The 20,213-nt window shown below is 44.7% G+C and overlaps 1 protein-coding gene across 5 annotated transcripts in view; it reads left to right on the forward strand.

The window, feature by feature from the left end:
- SORBS1 (sorbin and SH3 domain containing 1) overlaps positions 1-20,213 on the forward strand; it is a 253,714-nt gene that overhangs the window by 152,604 nt on the left and 80,897 nt on the right. For 4 of the 5 annotated variants that reach the window (XM_011963923.1, XM_011963926.1, XM_011963925.1 and 1 more), the window contains 4 exons: positions 797-941; positions 5,401-5,430; positions 12,378-12,550; positions 14,297-14,360. In XM_011963923.1, coding sequence (XP_011819313.1) covers positions 797-941; positions 5,401-5,430; positions 12,378-12,550; positions 14,297-14,360 — 412 coding nt within the window. Of the gene's footprint in view, positions 1-796; positions 942-5,400; positions 5,431-12,377; positions 12,551-14,296; positions 14,361-16,504; positions 16,580-16,906; positions 16,970-20,213 lie in introns of all 5 variants that reach the window. The other variant, XM_011963922.1, reaches the window with a different exon arrangement.

The following is a 20,213-nucleotide window of genomic DNA, read 5'->3' on the forward strand; positions in this document are numbered from 1 at the left end:
TGCAGCGAGCTGAGATCCGGCCACTGCACTCCAGCCTGGGAGACAGAGCCAGACTCCGTCTCAAAAAAAAAAAAGACTGGCATTATCCCCAATATGCAGCTTATAATGTTAGTATTAATAATTTTATTAGTATTTCTGGCAGAGACCACAGGTTTATAAAGACAGGATTCTCACAAGTCTTAGGGATCTTTGTCACTTTAATATGAGAGTGAAAAATGTCACAGTAGGAAAGGATAATATCCAAATCTCAGAAGCAAACATCAGTAAAATTGCTCAGTGATGCTGGTGCTAAGGGTAGCTTTCTGAAAAAACTGTTGGTCAACTCCTCCCTGTTCTTACTTGATGTTTGATGTCTTCTTGTCCTCACATTGTCTTACGTTTCTCTGTACAGAGTACTAAACTTCCCTGATTTTTCCCAATTAAACCAGCTCTTGTTCTTGGATCGCATTTGGAATTGCATGGTTTTTGCATGTTATTCTACTTGGATTTGAATTTGTTTTTTCAGTAACCGGATTGACCCACAACTGTTAGCAGGTGGACCTAATGAATGATGTTGCTGAGACTTGCAGTAACATTCACCTTCCCTCTCTCCTCCGCCCCATACTAATACCAACAAAGAGAATAAGCATTCCAGCTGAACCTTCTAACTGGAATTAATGATATGATGTATCTCATTGATTGCATTTCTTTTTATAATTAAGATCATTGTAAAGCTTTAAATTTCTTCTTTTTAAAAAACATTAACACCAGCTTTTTATATTTACAGTTAGTTACATTGTTTGTTTGTTCGTTTCAGGATTCCAGTCCTCTACTAAATGAAGTTTCTTCTTCCCTTATTGGAACTGATTCCCAAGCCTTTCCACCAGTTAGCAAGCCTTCATCCGCCTATCCCTCCACGACGATTGTCAATCCGACTATTGTGCTCTTGCAGCACAATCGAGGTAAGAGAGGCTTGTGCCCCACTCCCAGCCCACTGGAATCAACATAGCTCTTCCATGACATCTGTCTGGGTCAAAAATTCTGTTATTTCACAGAAATTTTCACAAATCCCATTGTTTCCCAAGGTCATTTGCCCCAGTTTACTCACTCTCGTGGCCCGTAAAATAAACCCCAGCAGATAGACAGAGGCCCCTGATTTGAGGTGATGTCAGGTGTCTGAATAAGTAAGCTGGGTTCGTTCCACTCCTTGGGTGTTCATGGTTGTCTTCTTCAAATCGTAACACCAAAAAAAGAAGAAAGGAAAAAGTTTGGTCTCTTGATGGTAATAGAGATTTAGCTTCGAAAATCTAGGTACAATAATACCTCTTTTAAGTAGAATCTTACATGATTTAGTTTTTTGACATGATGAAATTTAGAGAGAGCAGAATTTTTAGTATCAAATTTAAAAAAGAAAACATATCGTGTAGAAAATTTTGTGGAATGTAAAACATGATTTTGTGCCTTGAAAACAGAGACTATTGAATTTTTCTTGACAACTCACTGGCCTTCATTCTTGCCAGCTGTTTGTCTCTCTACTATGTGGCTCTAGGCAGCCCTGCTTAGAGTTTTCGCGTTTGTTTCCTGTAGTGTCTCTGACTGCTTCCGGTTGGTTTTTCTGCTTCTCTGAAAAGCAGAGAAGCTTTGAGGTGGGGTAAAGCGGAAGTTCTTTGGGTATATGTTGACTCTTCTGCTTTAAAATTCCAGACGATGATTCTAAATCCCAAGCTTTCCTTTTTGGAATTCCATACAGGAATAAATTTTCTCTTTACAAAAGTCCTTTGCAGCATGAAATGTAAGGTTTTCAAGCTGTTTCCTCATGTAGAAAGGGCTCGTTAGTCTGAATTTCCGATAACAGTGGAGGTTTAATTATTTTGTTCAGAGCTCCCATCTTCCTTTTGACTCTGTGCTCTCTGACTTCATAGTTTTCCTCCACTCCTCCCCTCTCCTCCTTCCTCTCTGCATTAATTTGAATGAGAATGGGACTGGAGTCTATTTTTAATTGTTTTCCATACTAAATAGAGTTTTTCTGTTTCCTGCTTCTAACTTGAAAAGCAGATGAATAAAACATTTTCTTTCACTTCAGATCTTTCCACTAAAATCTTAAGGTTGTTTTAATAGTTTTGTTATTTTTTCACTATGTATGGCTCCTGTATTAATTTTCACCCATGAATCTGGGTTCTTGAAAAGAAAAAAAGGGCTCCAGCTCCCACACGGAACCATGCAGGAGCCCATTCTCCTTCAGCGGTGCCATGCCCCTTACTGGCAGTGGCTCTCCTTGCCCAGAAAGTGTCTGTAATGCGGGACAAAGTGAAATTTTGTTTCTCTGAACTTCCTTGTGACTCATATTTAAAAAAAAAAAAATTCAGTCAAACAGAATTAAGTTAGTTCCCAGAAGGACAGGCAGTTTCTTTAAAAATGGGATTTATTCTCAAGGCAACTTGGTTTTTGGGAAATGCCAAGTGTAATGTCAGCTGCTTCTGCCAAGTCCCTCTGATGACACCTAGTGAGACATCTTTGGGCACAGAAATGCCTGTAGTTCCTTTTTGTTTCTTCCTTGAATAGATGGATACCTTTTATTTACCCAAATGCCTTTGGTTCTTGACTTTCTCTTTTGTCCAAGTCCTGCCCTTGGGTTTACAAATCAGAATTGTGCAGCCTGAGACATACATCCTTCAGAAAAGGATACAAGTAATGGCATTCATTTTTTGGAATTAAATGATAGATTTCCATAAAGAGCAAAACCATATGTTCACTAAGCAGGTAGGGCAGGAAGAATCGAGAAGAATAGAAGAGCCTCACTGGCCCAGCCCCGTATTACTAATCATAAATAGGGTTTAGGTCAAGTGTTTTTGGCATTGCTTTGGAATTTGCCTAACCTGGCAGCTCTGCTTTGCTTCATAAACAGTACCCATAAAAATAATTTCTTAACTATTGCAAAGTCTCCTGAGGCAATAACTTGACTCCACTTCTGGAATTCTAGTTTTGTCATCCTAAAAAATGCCTCCCTCCCCGCCCTTTTTTTTTGCCTAGACTGTCCCAGGGCATAGTGTGGCAATAATCCTGTCTCTCCCAGCCAGCTTCCCCCTGCTGGAAACAGAGGGCACTGAGCCTCTGGCCTGGTGTTGATGGTTGTGAACAACACAGCCCTTTCCCTCTCTTTCCTGAGTTTTCACACCACATGGGTTTGAAGGCGAGTCACTTACCATCTGTCTGGGAGGGAGGCTTTGAATCGGAAAGCTGTCAGGGTGAAAAGAGGTGCGTGGGTCCCCTTGCTTAGGGCTTCTCAGTCTATGTGCATCGGATCCTGAGAGTCTTGTTAACCTGCAGGTTCCACCTCAAGAGATTTGGGGTGGAGGACACGAGATTCTACATTTTCAGTGAGCTTGCTAGGCATGCCGGTGCCACCGGCCCACAAACCACCCTGAGACTTGAGCTCAGAGGTTCCCAGACTTACGGATACATGAAGCAGTCTAGGGATAGCCCTAGGGCTTTTCATTCTAATGCTTTAAAATACCACCACTAGAAAGTGGCTGCTGTTTTCTGTGTTGCATGTCATCCTATGAAAGAAAGGCCATTTCACACCTCAAAACTGGAGACAACATAGTCTTTTTTTTTTTTTTTTGAGACAAAGTCTCACTCTGTTATTGAGACTAGAGTGCAGTGGTGCAGTCATGGCTCACTGCATCCTCAACCTCCCAGGTTCAGGTGATTCTCCCATCTCAGCCTCTCGATGCCAGTAGCTGGGACCACAGGCGTGTGCCACCACACCTGGCTGATTTTTAAATATTTTTTGTAGAGATGGGGTTTTACCATGTTGCCTAGGCTAATCCTGAACCCCTGGGCTCAAGGGATCTGCCTGCCTCAGCCTCCCAAATTGCTGGAATTACAGGCATGAGCCGTCGTGCCTGGCCAACGTGGTCTTTTTCATTCATTCATTTATTTTTATTTTTTTGAGACAAGGTCTTTCTCTGTCACCCAGGCTGGAGTTCAGTGGCACGATCTTGGCTCACTGCAACCTCTGCCTCCCAGGTTCAAGTAATTCTTGTGCCTCAGCCTCTGGAGTAGCTGGGATTACAGGTGTGTGCCACCACGCCTGGCTAATTTTTGTATTTTTTAGTAGAAATGGGGTTTTGCTGTGTTGGCAACATGGTCTTTTAGGTGGAGTACATTCACTTCTGCCAGCTGGAGCTCAGCAGCCTTCAGAATAGTGTGTGGGAACCATAGGTCCCCTTAGTACCAATAGGGCCCTTTGACATAACACAAGGAAACTGAGGCTGAGAGATTTAGTGGATTGGCCGTTGTCATCTGAAAGTTGCTGGCAGAGCTGAGGCCAGAGCTGCACTGGGCTTCTGCATATTCAGCCAGTACGAACCTCATCCACATGGCAGAGGTGGCCAGGCACCGCTTCCCAGGCTGTGAGCTCCTGGGCTGTCTGCTGTTTACTTCTGGTTCACACTGATTGTAGCAGGAGGGTGGGAATGCAGCCAAGGGGAATGATGACAGTACCCACGGGTTGGCAAGCGTTCTATTTTTATCTATGTGGCTGCTTTATATTTAGCAGCTGTGGAAGGTAAAGGTCATTTTTGTGCTGTCATCTCATAGCACGTACACATAGGACTCCGCAAAGGAGATAGTGGCTTACCTTCCACGCGAGTGCCTAGGATGGCGAGAAACCAATAGCCCTTCAATGCCAAGGACCAGCAAGGTCTTGATGACTAGAATTGGAATGAACTGTGGACTAGGAGTCAGGGACCCAGGTTCTAGATCCAGCTGCTTTTCAGTGTTCTCTTGGGCGATTTGTGCCCCTTATCTGAAGTTTCTCAGCCATTGCTGATTTTTTAAGGACTTCTCTTGTACTCTGGACAAGCCAGATTACTGTCGTGACTAAGGCTAGGCCTTCATTTCCTCCTCTGTACAATGGGAAAGAATAATCGTACCCAACTACTAGAGTTGTTGCAAAGTTTACAAGTGTTATTTGTAAAAGCCCTAAAACAGCGTCTGGCATTTAGCAAGCTCTCAGGAGACAGTCACTGCCATGGTTGTGTTTATAATTACATTTCCCTCAAAAGGTACCACGACTGGGGTCATATAAGGTCTTGCTCACTTGAAGTTGGAGGGTTGGGTGGATTCCCTTCTATTATGGAATCCTCTTGAGGTAAGATGTAAACAACTAGAAAATTGTGGCAGTCCCCTGAATCCTGGTGCAGATCTGGAAGCGGGGCAGGCTGGGAGACACCACACTGGCATAATGGCAGCCACACTAATACCCCAGCAGTCAGCTGGCTGCATGCGTACTGTACCATCTAAGTCCAGAGGACAGTGAGGACTCAGGGTTGAGATCCTAACCAGTTATGCCAGGGCTTCTTGGTCTTACTATGTGCTGTATAAATCTTACTTACACTGTGTGTTCTTTTATCACAGAACAGCAAAAACGACTCAGTAGCCTTTCAGGTAGGTAAGAAATATTTATTTATGTGTTAACTCCATTCCTGTTGAAATCGTCTTCCGGTCACCGCCCGATGTTCAATCAGCAATATCTTCCGAGGTCCTCTGATTGCTGGACTACCAAGATGATGAAAATAGGCATAGTTCCTGCCTCGCTGGAGCTTGCAGGGTGGTGGACAGACCAGACCAGTGAGCCACACTAATAAACATGTCCCATGGAACTGTGATAAGAGCCTTGATGGGTAAGAACAGGATGTTCTGGGTTAAAAAGAACCAGGAGTCCAGCTTTAGATGCAGTGTTCATGGCAGGCCTCTCTGAAGAGGTCATCTTTCCTCTGCTTCTGTCTCCCTTCTGGGATGTGAGGAGTCAGGGGTTAAGAGATGTGGGCAAGTTCTCTCCTTTTTGGGTGGCAAGCCCAAATGCCAGTAGATGCCTGTGGGGTGGTGGGTCCAGGTGAGAACCTTTAGACCAGCAGTGCCCAGAAGACAGTGTGAGAAAACTGCTTCTTGAACTTGAGCTGGCATACAGAAATTCCTGGAGAGCTTGTCAAAACTCAGATTCCTGGGCCATCCCCCTAGAGATTTGGATTTAATGGGTATGGGTAAGAATTTGCATTTCTTTTTCTTTCCTTTCCTTTTCTTTCTTTTTCTTTTTCTTTCTTTCTTTTTTTTTTTTTGTGGATACAGGGTCTTGCTCTGTCACCCAGGCTGGGGTGCAGTGGCACAGTCATAGCTTACTGCAGTCTTGAACTCCTGGGCTCGTGTGATCCTCCTACCTCAGCCTCCTGAGTAGCTGGGACTACAGGTGTGCTCCACCATGCCAAGCTAGTTTTTTTAAAGTATTTTTTTTTTAGTAGAGCTGGAGTCTCAGTATGTTGCCAAGGCTGGTCTCAAATCCTGACCTTAAGCAATCCTCCCCCCTCAGCCTCCTAAAGTTCTGGGATTACAGGCACCAGCTACTGTGCCTGGGCAAGAGAATGTGCATTTCTGCCCAGCTCCCTGGTGATGCCAGTGCTGCCCTCTGTGCTGACCACACTTGAGTGTGGCAGGTGGCAAGAGTCGATGGTGGGGAGTGAATGCAAATATAATCAGACATATACAAATATAATTAGCTCACCCCTGATAAAGTGTGGAGGATTGGGACCATGTCAGAGAGGGGAGGGAACCCAGGAAGGGGAATGTATAGCTATTTCCTTGTGGCTTCCTGTAGCCATTCTGCTTTGAATCCTGGGTCTGGTGCTGCCTCATGCAGGTTATCTAATGTCTCTGGGCTTCCATTTTCTTACCATCAAGTGAGGAAAGCAGCAGTGCCTCCCAGGTCGTATGACGATCAAACGAGATTCTGCTCATTAACAGCTCAGCCCTGAGCTGCTGCTTAATAGATGTGTGGCTTAATAGATGTGCGTTCCTGTTACCAGGCGGCGCTCTGTGGATTCACTTACCCTTGTATGCAGGGCCTTCTTTGTATCCTGCGCTGCCCGGAACTCTGAGGCTACGTCGGGGAACTGTGCTGCCCTTGAGCTGCTAATAGTGTGGTGTAACTTTTCTTTGTTAATGGACTCTTTGAGAGAAACTATTGAAGGCAATAGATTGATTCTCAAAAAAAAAAAAAAAAGCCACACATGTGTAAACATGTGCACGTGATTTCTGTGGATTTGCACACACTCATGAACTTCAGGGTTAAGAATCCCCGATTGGTGGATAACAAAAGCCACTGTTTTCTGAACAGCTGCTACATGATTTCTGTGCAACTTCATGCCACTGCTGTTCTGTGATTGGTGGCCAGCCTGGATGGGGAGGACATGGAGTTCTCACACCTCTCAGCCTTATCAGGACTTGGCTGTGAGACCAAGACATTCTGTGGTTGACCTCAAGGTGTCCTTGGCTGCCCCTCCTCCAGCTGCCACTCTCCAGCCCACTTCATTCCTTGGTCCCAGCCAAGGTTGCTAAGAGTGGTGGCTCTGAAAAAAAAAAAGAAAGAAAAAGAAAAGGTGGCTCCTGTGGGCTCCTTCCTGTTGGTGGGAATTTGAAAGAAGAGTAGAATAGCTGAAAAAGGCCTCCAGCCACACATTGGGAGATACAGAGTTTAGTCCTAGCTCCTTCTTCTTGGAGCTATGTTTCTGTGTGAGTGACTTCATCCCTCTAAACCAGTTTCCTCATATGGGAAACAAGGGTGGTAATCCTTGCCCCAGCCCGGAGGAGGTGTTATTGTGATAGGAAGTGGGAGGATGTTTTGTGCATTGAGAAAAGACATGTAAAAATGCGAGGGTGGGCCGGACAGGGCTCACGCCTGTAATCCCAGCACTTAGGGAGGCTGAGGCGGGTGGATCACGAGGTCAAGAGATGGAGACCATCCTGGCCAACATGGTGAAAACCCGTCTCTACTAAAAATGCAAAAATTAGCCGGGTGTGGTGGTGCACACCTGTAGTCCCAGCTACTCAGGAGGCTGAGGCAGGAGAATTACTTGAACCCAGGAGGCAGAGGTTGCATTGAGCTGAGATCGCGCCACTGCACCCCAGCCTGGTGACAGAGTGAGACTCTGTCTCTAAACAACAACAACAAAAAGCCAGGGTGACTCCACTGCGCTGGTAGCTCAGGCTTATTCCTTGGCTCTAAAACAAGCCTGATGCTATCGCTTTCCCTGAGTTTTGGGACAGATCCACTGATGACATTTGAAAGAGTGGGGTCTAAAGTAGGTGCTCACTAAATATTAGTTAATGCTTTAAAAGAAGTAGTACTGCTGTGTTCAGGAGCTCCTGAAAGACAGAGGGCTGGCTGGGTTGGCACTCTCTAGTCTCTTAGAGCAAGTAAGGCTTAGCCGTCACCTGTGGGGATGGGACTCCAGGGCTGCCAGCCTCCCTCTCTGTAGCAGGTTTTTGTTGAGCCTCCGTGGGGCTTGATGTTCAGGGAGAGTCATCTGGGAATGAAGCCTACATGGTGTTCTCAGGTACCTCTCGGTCCCCTTGGGGAGACCGATGGGATAATAAGATAAGGGCTAGGAGAGAGAGGCTGGCGTAGGGTGTAGAGAGGCCATGATTCTTCTGCAGAGAAGTGTGAGCATTGCTATAATCTTCAGTCATCAGCTCTCAGTGTGAAGAAAAGGGAGGCTATCCCACCTCCTACAAACAGAGGCCCCATCTGAGGTTGTCAGTATTGTCATTTATTTAGTGGCCCAGAACCTTCCTTTTTAAAGCACAGTATAAAACTAGAAGGAGGCTAGATTTGCAGTGCCTCACACCTGTAATCCCAACATTTTGGGAGGCCAAGGTGGGCAGATTGCCTGAGCTCAGGAGTTTGAGACCAGCCTGGGCAACATGGTGAAACCCCGTCTCTATAAAAAAAATACAAAAAATTAGCTGGGGCCAGGCGCAGTGACTCATACGTGTAATCCCAACACTTCTGGAGGCAGAGGCGGGCAGTTAGGAGGCAGAGATGGGCAGATTGCTTGAGCTTAGGAGTTTGAGACCAGCCTGGGCAATATGGCAAAACCTCATCTCCAGAAAAAAACACAAAATACTAGCCAGATGTGGTGGTGCACACCTGTAGTCCAAGCTACTTGGGAGGCAAAGGTGGGAGGATCACCTGAGCTCAGGGAGGTCGAGGGTGCAGTGAGCCGTGATCATGTCACTGCACTTCAGCCTGGGTAAGAGAACAAGACCCTGTGTAATTAGAAAAAAAAAGACTAGAAGGAAATGCCCCCAGGATGTCATGTGAAGGATCGTCATTTTCCTGCTGAGAAAACAGCAAGCCCTCATTGTAATACGGATGGCAACGCCTGATCCTGTCACCTGCATGGTACAGTTAAGTGTCACTTTGGGTTTTCATGATATAAAGTGACACTTTTTCTTCAGGGACTCTCTGTATATTGAAATCCACTCAATGATGAGTCTATATTGAAATCCACTCAATGATGAGTCACATGACCACAAGCTTCTCAAGTAAAACAATTCAGGGCTAAATTTTGTAGATCAAAAGGACTCTGACAGCTTTAGGAGAAATCCATGAACTATCAGCCTGATTTTTTGCACTCAAGTGTGATTGTTGTTAGAGCCACCTGCCCTGACCCTGAGAATGGCATGTCTGTGATCCTCACCATGATCTTAAATCACCATGTAAGACTGAGCTTGAACTCAGCCTCTTTTCTGCTCACGTTCAACAGAAGGCCCTTCCAGGTGGGAGGAGAATGCTCAGCAGAGCCATATTAAGGGTAGACTTGGGTGACTTGAAATCCCTCTACACTTCCAGGCTTCCTGCCAAATCCTTGGCCTCACGTTGGAATTTTCTGGGAGCATGAGAATTCATTCCATAAAGCCAATCTGGTCTTAACATCATTCGACATTGACAGTGATAATGCCAGGGATCAGGCTTTCTGAAGCACTTACTAAGCTTAGAAATCATCTGGCTGTAGGCAGTCTCCCCATGGAGGAGACTGAAAGTTGTAAAACCTTAGCATGCTGAAGTCATTGTTTCCCCCACTTCTCCAGCATCTCCTCCACTCACAGACATCTCTGACTTTCTCACAACTTTGCATGTGTCCTCATGTTCTTCCTTTTCACCCAAGTGTAGTCCCCCCAGTCAGCAGTCTGCACCTTTTCCTTTTTCAAAGACTAGAACCTGTCCGCAGTCAATCAATAAGCAGGTTTTAACTGAGCACTTACTAATTGCCACAGCACATCTTGATGCCCTTCATCCCTACCTCATGGGCCTCACTCTCACTGATAGGATTTTAGGCTCTCTTGGCCTAAACTTTTTTATTATTATTTATTTTTGAGACAGAGTCTTGCTTTATTGCTGAGGCTGAAGTGTAGTGGCATGATCATGGCTTACTGCAGCTTCAAACTCCCAGGCTCAGGAGATCCTCCCGACTCAGCCTTCCAAGAGCTGGAACAACAGGCATGTGCCTGGCTAATTTTTTAATTTTTTGTAGTGATGGGGTCTCGCTATGTTACCCAGGTTGGTCTTGAACTCCTAGGTTCAAGGAATCCTCTTGCCTTAGCCTCCCAATGTGTTGAGAGGCATGAGCCACGGCACCCAGCCGGCTTAAACCTTTTTGCCCCTAATCTTTTGAACTCCTGAATTACCATCTAGCACACTCCTTCCTCTGTGCTGAACTCCCCACTCACTCCCCCAACTTCCTGCTCATACCTTCAACCCTTTCCCTGCAATCTGGCACCCACCCCCACTGCCCTCCTGAAGTTGCTCCCTCAGAGTGTTCCTGTGACTTCTCTCTTGCCTAATCTAATGCCGCCTCCTCCTCTGCTTCAATTTCTGGGTTTTTTTTTTTTTTTTTGAGACATTTAACCACCCACTTCTTGGTGTTCTGTCTTTCCTGGTTCGCTGGTACCTTGTGTACTTTCCTGGTTCATCTCCTGTCCCTCGGATGACTTTGCATCCCTTTGGGGATTCTTTTGCCTTGCAGCTATAACTGTGGTGTCCTTCCATGCATGACTTTAGTGCTTCACTCTGCCCTTGCTTCTGTCCCCCGCTGAGCTCTGCCATCTCCCTGGCATCAGCCATCACTTTTGGTCTGATGCCTCCAAAGTTGTACTCCTGTCAGGGTGTCTCACCTGGGCCCCTCCATATTTCCTCCAGGGGTCTCTAGGGCATTCCTACTTGAGTATCTTGCTGTCTTCTCAGAGTTACCATGGTCCAAATGGAAGCAGCCATTTCTCCCTTTCCCAACCCAATTCTAACTTCTCCTTGAATGAGGCCAGGCTCCCAGACTTGAAACCTTAGTACCATCTTTGAAGGAGGCAAGACAGGATGTGGTTCAGAGAGGACTGCTAGAGTCAGGTGGACATTAGGCCACATCACAGCTTGGCCACGAGCTGGTTATGTGGCCCCAGGCAGAGTACTTTAACTTCTCTGTGTATTGATCCTTCAATTATTAAAAAAAAAAAAGAAGTGATAATAGTTTCTTCCTCATAGATCTTTGGGAGGATAAAATGAGAGAATGTATATGAAGAGTTTAGTGCATTGCTTGGCACATAATTAGCCCAGTAGTCCAGAGGCCCTCAAGCATTTATTTAAGCTGTTCCTGTGGAGCACCCTTCATTTCCTGTGGGTCGGTTGGCTTCTCTTCTGAGAGTCAGGCCTTGTCACCCTTGCATTCTCATTGCTGGCTCACTTGGTTTTCTGCCCACTAGACTGTAAGCTCCCTGAGGCTAAGATTCTGGAATGCTCACCTTCATGTCCACAAGGCAGAGCGCAATGTCTGCCCAATAAATAAATGTCATAGCTTGGAAGCCAGATTCTATTAAGTAATTTTATAATCTGTAGATCATATCTGGTATCTTTATTAGTGGTCTATAACTTCCAATCTTGAACAAAAATAATCTATAATGTACACTTAGAAATGTACAGCTTCCTGAACACTTTGGCATAAGTTACCCTGATAACTCCTCTGACCACATTGCTGTGAGCTTGCTAATAGAAGTATTATCCCTGTTTTTGGATGGGAAAACTGAGGCACAGAAAAGTTAAGTGACTACATCAAGAGAAATCAAAAACTTTCAAGTAATGTTTAGCCCCCTCCTGTGATTCTACCTGTTCCTGAATTTCTAAAACAGTCAGAACTACTCAGTTGACCAGAGCACGATGTGCATACCTCTCTGCAAAGCTCTGATCACACTGTTGGCAAGCCTTTTTTTTTTTTTTTTTAAGGACCAGATAATAAATATTTTAGACTTTGCAGGCCATATGGTTTCTGTCACAGCTACTCAGCTCAGCCATAGTAGTGCAAAAGCATCCATAAATAATACGTAAGGGAATCGGCATGGTTATGTTCCAGTAAAACCAGCCCATGGGCCAAAGTTTGCTGACCCCTGCTCTACGCAGAACTAATTCCAGTTGAGAATTAGCAGATACACTTCCCCCCAGCTAGCCTGTTCAGGAGTGTTTTGCTTTGCCGCTACCAAAAGAGCTTCAGCTAACAATTGCTTTTCATTTCCAGATCCTGTCTCAGAAAGAAGAGTGGGAGAGCAGGACTCAGCACCAACCCAGGAAAAACCCACCTCACCTGGCAGGGCTGCTGAAAAAAGAACAAAGGATGACAGTAGGCGGGTGGTGAAGAGCGCTCAGGACCTAAGCGATGTTTCCATGGATGAAGTGGGCATCCCACTCCGGGTATACTTAGAGGTCCTTCTTAGGCTTCATCTTAAGCTGTGACAAGTGTACACCCTGAGTACATGTGAACCCCATCACACCATCATCTCTATAAGTCCCATGAGTGCCAGAGCCCCCAGGAGCTGTGCTCCAGACTTGGTGTACAACAGCTTTTCCCAAAGTGGGTGTTGGATGTTATAAGTCCTATGAATAAAGCATTTCGTGGTCAAGTAAATGTGAGGAAAAGCTGAGTGGGACCAAGTCAGAGAGATTTCTCTGCTATAGAACTTTGCAGAGGCTTTGAGTATGGAGTGTTCTAGGGACAATGTTATGGACAGTCTTCCTTCATTATTGTTCTGTGTGAAGCATGTTGAGAAATTCCTGGTCTAGGGTTAGACAATCCTGGGGAGAGTGGGAGGCCCAAGGTCCCTATTGACAGGTTCAGGAAGAAGATCTCCCTGGATGGGAGATCACGTGTCATCCCTAGTGAGTAGGGAACACTAAGGGAACCTCAGAATGGATTCCACCAGCCATGCCTCCAGGACAGAGTAGGTCTTGTGGCATCCCTGACCCAGCTCTCCCCGGCAACACAGGCTTACCAGTCCTGCAGGCCCTAAGGAATTCCAGGGAACAGGCTCCAATGGGCAAGAAACATTTAACATAAAGCTGAGCAACTTTTGGAACTGGATTCGGGTGAATTCCGTTCTTTTCCGTGTGTCTATCAGACCATTGCCTGCAATATGTTCCACTGTGAATTCCATTTAACAAATGTGTCCTTTTGGAGGAGGCCAATAGAAACCACAGTGGGCTAAGCCTCAAAATAACTCTTCTCTGGTCCTAAGCAGTAATATAGAAGGAGTGTTATTCCTAAGAGAAATCACAACTGCCATTTGCTGAGTACATTATCTCATTTAAGCATCACTCACCCGAGTGAGTAATGGATACTAATATCATTTCCATCTTATAGATGAGGAAACAGGGACTCAGAGGGATTTGTTACTCATCCAAGATTGCACAGCTTGTGGGTGACAGAATGGTCTGTCTGACTCCCAAACCCTTACCCACTAACCGTTGTGTTGGATGGCCCTTCCACTCACCTTCTCATCAGCTCTGTGACTTTGGGCAGTTTGCTTTGTCATTCTGTATCTCATTTTCTCTTCTGTAAAGTGGGAGTGAAAATATCTAGCCACCTATCTGTCACCTTCCTTGTTTTCTTTTTATCTTAAAAAAAAAAAAAAAAAAAAAACCCAGCCATTCCAACTTTGTAGTTAGGGTGAAAACTCTGGCAGTGGATGCCGTAATGAGTTATGTTTTAATGTATGCATTCTAAATCTGGCCCTATGCAAGGTGACTCGGATACGTCGCTATTGAATAATCTAGAATGGGTGGTAGCACAGCATGGTGAGCAAATATCCTTTGTCTCTTATATTTCTAGGAGACTTTCCTTCAGTTTGGCACAGTCTATGTACAGAGGGATTCTCTCTAAAAATAAAATTTAAAATATTTAAAAATGGATACTTTTCAAGTGTATCGTCATCCACTGTTTTCAAACTCTGTATCCTTTCAGCCAAATATTACTCTGTAGACTGAGGTTTGGGACCCTTGGTTTTCTCTTTCTAAAAAGTTTTGCCTTTTTAAAAAAGGTAAATGTGGCTGAGTTTTGAATTCAGATATCATTACTTTCCATTTTGATTTTGAAATCATAGGAGGTCTGAAATGTGTCAAGATACTCATTTAATTTTTCTCTTTGCCTTTATTTTTCTACAGAACACTGAGAGATCAAAAGACTGGTACAAGACTATGTTTAAACAGATCCACAAACTAAACAGAGGTACTGATTTTCATTTGTAGAAGCTGTGCTGTGCTATGTGGCAATACACTGTTTTGTGGGCCTGAACTCACTTTGCTAGGATGCCAGAAGGCTGGATCCTACAGTTGGACCTCATTAGGTACTGGTCTGCCTGAGCCCAGCCATGTACCTTCAGAACATAGGGAGGAAGCACTTGTGTGCCTGCCTCAGAGTTGGAATTTGAGATCTGCTCTCAAATCCTCCCTCCCAGATGTGGAATGCAGCAGGCTGAGCCCAGCACTGTGCCTGTGCTCCAGCATCTGTTTGCCTGGGATGTGAGCAGCTCCATCTCCCACCTGCTTCCAGCTTTAGGTACATCTCCCTGTGTCAGCCCATGACTGCCTTGTGGGCAGAGTGAGTTGAGAACGCACCAAACTGGGAATTAAGAGCACTGTTCTCTGACTGGGCACGGTGGCTCAAGCCTGTAATCCCAGCACTTTGGGAGGCTGAGGCGGGTGGATCGCCTGAGGTTGGGAGTTCGAGACCAGTCTGACCAACATGGAGAAACCCTATCTCTACTGAAAATACAAAATTAGCCAGGCGTGGTGGCGCATGCCTGTAATCCCAGCTACTTGGAGACTGAGGCAGGAGAATCACTTGAACCCAGGAGGCGGAGGTTGCGGTGAGCCAAGATTGCGCCATTGCACTCCAGCCTAGGCAACAAGAGTGAAACTGTCTAAAAAAAAAAAAAAAAAAATTCTCACCTGGATTGAGTCCCCCAAGCACTCAGGTAACCTTGGACCAATCATGTACCTTTCTGTGTTTGTTCTGCTTCCCTTCCTCCAGAGGATGTCACAGGGTCTAAAGGGGAACACATTTGGCCTTGTGAAGTAGAATTTATAGTACGCCTCTCAGGCTGTGTTAATATGAACAACAATCTTCCCCAGCTGAGAGCCAGCCCTTGGCAGGTAGCCCTGAGAGTCAGTCAGGAGCTGACACACCAGAGCCCGCTCAAGCTGAAAGAGCAGCGCTTCCAAATCAGATGCCGGCTGGGCAATCAGCAGGTGACCCAGCATGGAGAATCGCAGGCCAGTGCTTGGGCAGGACATGACCCTACCGGCTCCCATTGCTGTCTGTGCCACCAGTCAGCTGATAGGCGGGATGTACCTGCACCATGGGAAGGGTACTACTCCTCCCACGGGCAGAGCATCCTGCCCTTCCCCTTACCCAAATCCAGTCTGGCTGCCTGGCGTGGATGACACATGAAGGTAAAGAGAAAGTGTTCTGGTCAGTGTTCCCACCTAAGCCCAATCTGTCTGATGAGCTGCAAACACCAGCTAGCATCACTGTTAATTAACTCCCTCTGGGTTCAAAGTGAACCTGGGTGTGCCCCTGTTCAAACTATTTCTCAATATCGAAGGGCTCCAAATATTGAGGCGTTTAGCATTTCCAAGTCAAGAGTAAATCCACTGTGATTGGGTGGATGAGCGTGGTCACAGTGGTGAAACTAAATGCTTGGATTTCTGTGATCAGATGGGGTCATCTCCACTCATCACTTCCTGAAGTCACTGCCCATTTCCTCTTGCAATCTGTGACTCTCTCACCTTTAGACCCTGCTTTGGAAGTCTAATTGCAGAGATATGAATGCATGTAAATGTGCAAAATATGTAATTTTGCCCCACAGGCGGCTTTGGTCTTCTCACGTTATAGTTCTTAACCTAAATTATAGGTGCTAAACAAAACTACCTGCCTTAATGGTAGGCAGAGGTATTTGAAAAATTAATGATCTACTTGTTTGCCGAATGTCCACAACACAAGCTTTGATTTAAAAAAACATTTTAGGATAGCATGTTTATTACATACTATTTATTATCATACTTAATATTTCTTGCCTATCAAAAGTAAGAGCCTGAAGCTTTATGTTAAATGTTTCTTGCCCATTGGAGCCTGTTCATGGGAATTCTTTGTCTAAGGAGAGTAATGGTATTGTCTCTTTCGATGTGTCTCGGTAATTCAGGCAAAAGGACTGGATTTTTAAAAGCAGTTTGAATTTCTTTCATATCACTAGTGAAGCTTAGTATGTTCCAGAATTCAAGGAGCCTAACTTGTATGTGGATTCCTACTCGTTTATTCTCTCCATTTGTATCTTCCTCTATTCTCTCTCCCAAACCTGCTCCTCTGCCTAGACACTCCTGAAGAAAACCCTTATTTCCCTACGTACAAATTCCCTGAACTTCCTGAAATCCAGCAAACTTCTGAAGGTACCATAAACTTAGACAGCATATCTGTTGTCCGAGCTTTAAATTAATTCTTATAGTTCCATTGTAGGCATAAGATTTGGGCTTTTAGATTTTGTTTTCATAGTCGTTTTTGGCTGGTGAAAATTTTATTTCACTCATTTGCATGATGTGCTATGTTAAAATAACTAAATCCTTCCTAATTCATTAATCTATTTTTAAGTGTGATGCCCGTGTGCTTTAATAACACTAAAATAGGTAATCAGTCATTCAAAAGAGTCAATTGGGATTTGTCACTTCCTCTACTTCCTGGTGGATAGTTTCAAAATCCACTGCTTTTCTCTGCTACAGAGGACAATCCTTACACTCCCACCTACCAGTTTCCTGCATCTACTCCTAGTCCTAAGTCTGAAGGTAATTAAAGGAAAATTGTGTGCCTCTCTTTGTACTGGTGCTGCTACTTTCTTTTTTACCTTGGGGTTTTTTCTGGTGGCTAAGGGCTGCTTCTCAGTCATTTGCTTCCCTCTAACCTTGTGTTTTGTGGTGTTGTCTCACTCCTTGCTGACTGTATCACCGGTGTCTATCCAGATGGTATTTTAGTCCTATTCCCCTAGGGTTTACATGATTAACAGGGTAGCCAGTGTTAGCTTAGTTATAATGCTTTGAACATGTGGGGCTCTGGTAAAAGCTGCCTTTACCCAACTACCCAAGGCTTTGTACCTGAGGTGGTCACCTGATGCTGGTGGTTGAGCAGTGACTCAGGGAAGCTGAGTCATTATAGTGGGTGGCAGAGAGTTCAGCAAGGCCACTTCAGCTTACTGTGTCCAGTGTGGGGGCAGTTGTGATGGCATGCGTCCAGAATGCCACAGAAAACCTTGCCGGCACACAGTGGGTCCTCAGTAATACCTGGAAACACTGATGAGTGAAGGCTTTGGACTATGGAGCCAGAGTTCATTCTTAGGGATGAATGCTGGTGCCACAATCTTGATACGTCTCTGCTCTAATCAACTCAGCAGACCATCCCTCTCAGCCCTTCTCATCATTGATGAAGTTATTCATTTGATCATTCACCAAACTCTTATTGATCAGTCATATATGAGATGACACACTGGGATGTGTTGGATACAGTTAAAATACCATAGTCCATTTTTGGTCTCTCATATGGCCCAGCAATTGGTTTCCAACCATTTCATGCCTGGGGCCTATTTTGAATGAAAAGAAAGGTCTACCAAATAAACCCAGACTTGCAGAACTAAAAGCTGATAATTTAATTCTGATCAGTGACTTCCTCAAGGCCAAGAAGAGTCTATTTGGTGTAGAGAGCCCAGTCTTTCTGTCTCATGGTACTGATTACACACAAGCATTGGTGAAAAAACAACTGACTGAGTTGAGTTAGGGAGTTTTTTCAGAATAATTTTGACTAGTTGCAATTTTTGATTTGTGCTTCATTTGGACTTGTGAACCCAGCCAAACTCGTAAGATAAGAGTTTCGTTTAAGGCAAAAAGCACAGAGCATGCAGAAGGCACAGCATCCCACGGACATAGGCAAAGGAAGGCCCACTTGAAGAAGTCCTGTGGAGGGGAACAGTGGCTCCCATCGGACTGGAAGACTGCCTTAGGCCTGCCACAGGCAGCACCCACAGCTTCCACAGTCAGCTAGGTTGTTGGTCCAAAGACAAGGTTTCATGGCTGCACAGCCAGAGCTCCCGTGTCATCAGCCACCACACCTAGCAATCGCTGCTGACGATCATGTCTGATTTTTGGCATGCATTGAGTCCAGCATATGAAGGAACTGGATTTCTTTTGCATAGAGGCATAAACAGTAAGGGATGTCATGATAACTTGTCACATGTAATTTAGAAGCAAACCTTACTACTTTTTAATTTTCAGAGACCGAAAGGAAGAAATAGTCTTAAAAAATAAAAAGGAAAAAATTAGATTGGACATTAAAAAATTAATAGCAAAGATGATTAGACTTTAACACAAGTTTCTAAAAAGACATCCTCCCTGGAGATCTTTTAAAAATAGGGTAAATTCCATCTCACGCCCCCACTCCTGCCTAGATGACATATCCAGGCATAGATCACTGATGTGTTCAATTAGATCAAGGCTTCTTACAAGTGAAGGAAACATTTGAGCTAGATCATTTTAAATAATCACAGGATTTTGGTTTTGAGGGTTTTTTTTGTTTGTTTGTTTGTTTGTTTGTTTTAACCATTTCAAGAGAGTCTCTGGATTTCTTAATCCTTGATTTGTTGTTTTCATGTTGTCTGTCAGCTCCGGCAGGGCCTCATCAGCCCTGTCCGTGGTGCTGCTCCAGCCCCGTGCTGCCCAGTAGGTGGCCCTGCGCTCTGTGCACATCCTTCTTAACATAGGAAAGATGTATGCCTTTCAAAGAAAGGCATTCAAGACAGATTGGCACTGAGTGGAGGCTCTACCTGTAGATGTTAATATGCATTAAGAAACAACATTACTAAGAAATCTGAGCCATCTTTCCAGAGTCTCTCTCCTGGGGAGAAGTTTGTTTTTACCACTGGGTTTTTTTTTTTTGTTTGGTTTTAATTCAGAATTTGGAACTAGAATTATTTATGATAGACCTATCAAAGCCTAGCCTAAGGGCTGCCTTCCCTGTCTAAATTCTAGTTGTTTATACGGTATAAAACAGACATTTCTGAAGATCTTGAAGCTGATTCTCCTCAATAGTAAGCGACTGTGTGAAAGTTTGTTTATGCTGGCTTAGCAACCTTCTTTTTTCCCCCAGCTACAGTGAAAAAGCAAACTTCTGGCCAGACTTTTAGCCTATAAATAGAGTTATCATGTCTCAGTCAATGAGGGTTAAACTGTTCTTTTTTAAAAAAGAAAACTTTGTAAATTCCAAGAAGGAGCGGTCACTTTTAGTCATTCTGTAATCTTGGAGACTGTTGTCTGTGAGATGGAAGAGATGTTAGCAGAAGGCAGAGGGGCAAACTGTGCAGAAACAGCTTCAGAAATGCAGCCCCCCACCTTCTCCCCTGCTGCTTTAAGGAACAGCAGTGTGGTGGCCAACATCTCAGCAGCCCAGAGTGGCAATCCTGTTAATAATAATAGTCTTATAATGACATCACCACCACCTCAGTGACTATGTGGCTGTCATTAATTGAGCGCTTGCCACATACAAGGTTCTCTGCTGAATATATCACTATTGTTATCTCATTTTCATTCTCCCAGCAGCCCCATGAAGTAACTCTTCATTTTTTCAATGAGGAGTATTAGGCTCAGAGAGATTCAGTAATATATGCAAGATTACACAGTAAGTAGCAGAACCAGGATTCAAACCTAGGTGTTTGGGGCTCCATAAACATAGGCTTTTACTCACGCTCTATACTGCCCTGCGGATTCCTTTCCCCCTCCTGACTCTGTGTTCTTGGTTGTCCTCTTCTTGCCCAGAGGCTCTCTGGTACCCGACTCCAGGCATTCAGCTTCCCCTGAGTCGGTCCTGCCTCAGTCTGCTAAGCCAGTACCTCCCAGATGGTGCCTGGGAATTTATAAATAGGGACCAGGCACAGTGGCTCATGTCTGTAATCTCAGCACTTTGGGAGGCCGAGGTGGGTGGATCACCTGAGTTCAGGAGTTTGAGACCAGTCTGGCCAACATAGTGAAACCCTGTCTTTACTAAAAA

The sequence above is a fragment of the Colobus angolensis genome, unplaced genomic scaffold (assembly GCF_000951035.1).
Source record: "Colobus angolensis palliatus isolate OR3802 unplaced genomic scaffold, Cang.pa_1.0 Scaffold630, whole genome shotgun sequence".
Taxonomy (NCBI): Eukaryota; Metazoa; Chordata; class Mammalia; order Primates; family Cercopithecidae; genus Colobus; species Colobus angolensis.